Source organism: Notamacropus eugenii, chromosome 5 (assembly GCF_028372415.1).
Source record: "Notamacropus eugenii isolate mMacEug1 chromosome 5, mMacEug1.pri_v2, whole genome shotgun sequence".
NCBI lineage: Eukaryota > Metazoa > Chordata > Mammalia > Diprotodontia > Macropodidae > Notamacropus > Notamacropus eugenii.
The window spans coordinates 16,962,318-16,964,727 of record NC_092876.1 but is presented as its reverse complement, the minus strand read 5'-3'; the positions used below and the strand labels follow the sequence as shown (position 1 = coordinate 16,964,727).

The window sequence follows — 2,410 nt, the reverse complement described above, 5'->3', positions numbered from 1 at the left end:
TTTATGGTTTTTTTCACTTTTCGTCTGCTTTTTCCGATTCATGATGTTGGCTGAGTGTTGTAGCTTCTGGTTCTTTCAGTCAGAAGGTACAGATCTTTGTGTTGAGCTGATGTGTGTCGAGGCTAAAAGCAGGCTTTTGTTTTTTGTTTCCCAGATGAACCCTGGGGTTAGCTTGTTAGGTGCGTGGGAGGGGTGGTCTGGTCTCAGGAGATCTCCTCAGCTGACCTGAGGCAAAGGCAAGGTCAGGGGATGGTGATCCCAGCTTCCCTATTGTCTTCCCTTTTCCCCTGGAGGGCTGGGGCATGCCTAGAAGCTAATGCGTGTTCCCGCCCCTCCTGGGGTTTGTCTCCTGGCTCTGAGGCTTGCCTGGGTCTCAGTGCAAATTTTCTCTGCCCTGTGTCGTCTGTCCTTCCAGATCGCCTCTGCCATAGTAGGAAGAATCCCCCTTTGCTATTTTTCTAGCCTCTGGTGTTATGAGACTATTTGCCCCCTTCTGCTGTCCCCGCTGATCCAGGATTTATCTGGGGAAGAATTTTATGGTTCTTTCACGGTCATCAGGGGAGAGGAGAGAGCATTTACTGATCACTCTGCCATCCTAGGTCCTGGAAGTTGAAATAGTTGACTTACCGAAGTTTAGTCTTCAGGCTGAAGGTTTCAAGGGCTGCTGCGCTGATGTATGGTGCTCAGCGGCTCTTACCGGCTCGGTTTGGCTTGTCTCCTGCTCCGCTGGTTTCACCCGCCACTCTCGGGCTTCTCAGGTCCCTTCTGCCCTGCTGTGCTGACTGCGCTGCGCTGTACGCTGGGGGCTTACCCCCGCAGAACAGATCCTTCCCGTGGACCTTCCAGTCCAACCTGGGCTCCGAATCTGTCAAATTCTGTCACCCACTGGATTCTACACCTCCAAAGTCTGCTCAGATTCTCCTTTCAGAGATATCCAGAGGAGTTTGTCCAGGAGCTTAGGTGAGTCGTTGCTTTCACTCCGCCATCTTGGCTCTGCCCCCTCCATAGCCTGTATCTTTATCTGTCAAAAAAAAAGTAGTTCACCTATGTGATTGGTAAGATTGTTTCTGGTTTTATTTCTGTAACTTTATGTCCCTAGCTACTCTTTGTTGGATGAGGCTCTTCCAAAGACTCTCTGGAGGGCCCCCAAAACCTCCTTATTCCTCAGGCTATAAATGATGGGGTTGAGCATAGGAGTGAGGATGGTGTAGAAGATGGCCAGGTTCTTGTCTTCTTCTGGAGAACGCAGAGATGGGGGTGTAAGATATGTATACATAAATGGGGCATAGTAGAAGGAGACCACAGTCAGGGGGGTAGAACAGGTAGTGAATGCTTTCTTCTTACCCTGTGATGAATGCATATGAAGGATAGCATAGACAACCCATCCATAGGAAGCCATGATGCCAATGAAAGGGACCAAAAGAAACAGGCTGGCACTGAAGAGCACTGCATATTCACAGGCCCAGGTGTCCATGCAGACCATAGGCAACATGGCTGGTATATCACAAAAGAAATGATTAATGATTCTAGAGTTGCAATAGGGCATACAAAGTGCATACGCTGTATGGAACATGGAATTAATGGATGAAGAAACCCATGACCCAGAAATCATCAGAAAACACATTCTCTTGTTCATGAGAATAGGATAATGGAGGGGGCGGCAAATGGCCACATAGCGGTCATAGGCCATAGATGCCAAGAGTAACCCTTCTCCACCAGTTATGAGTAAAAAACAGTAAATTTGGAATCCACAACCCACCAAAGAAATAGAATTATCCCCAGATAGGAAATTGACAGCCATCTTGGGAATTGTACTGCAAATGTACATTAGGTCCAAGAGAGAGAGCTGACTGAGCAGGAAATACATGGGAGTGTGGAGGTGGTGATCCTTCCAGATTAGGAGAATCATGGTTGCGTTACCCAAGATGGTGATTAGGAAGATGAGGACAACCAGGAGGAAGAGAAACAGACCAGTTTGTGTTGGGGGAAATAGGCCCTGCAAGAAGAAACCAGTGGTGGTTTGATTCCATTCCTCCATAGCAGGGTGTTTCTGGTGTTGTTTTCTTGAAGGATAAAATGAGGAAATGGAAAGAAACTTCAGAGAAGCTAAAGTCCCTCGGGTTTGTCCTAGAGTCTCCCCATTCCTGCATTTCAACAATGCTTCTATATTCTGATGCACTGGATTTTCAGTAGCTAGGCACTCCTTTTGAGAACACTGTATGTGGAACCAGGAAGATCACACTTCAACTTTGGCCTCAGACATTTGCTTGGGGTGTGACTTTGGGAAAGTCATTGAGTCTTTTTTTGCCTTATTTTTCTCACCTGCAAAATGGAAAGAATAATAGCATCTATTCCATAAAATTATTTCTTACATCACATATGTGCAGGGCATTGCAAACCTTAAAAAATA

General features: G+C 46.7%; 1 protein-coding gene across 1 annotated transcript; it reads right to left on the bottom strand.

Annotated features, from left to right (window-relative positions):
- Positions 1-1,099: 1,099 nt before the first annotated feature.
- LOC140508523 (olfactory receptor 2L3-like) lies at positions 1,100-2,038 on the bottom strand. The gene has a single exon (XM_072616476.1). The coding sequence runs from the start codon at positions 2,036-2,038 to the stop codon at positions 1,100-1,102; it is 939 nt and encodes a 312-aa protein (XP_072472577.1).
- Between the last annotated feature and the right edge of the window lie 372 nt (positions 2,039-2,410).

Coding starts and splice junctions, on each gene's coding strand:
- LOC140508523 (XM_072616476.1), bottom strand. CDS start 2,038: ATGGAGGAATGGAATCAAACCACCACTGGTTTCTTCTTGCAGGGCCTA.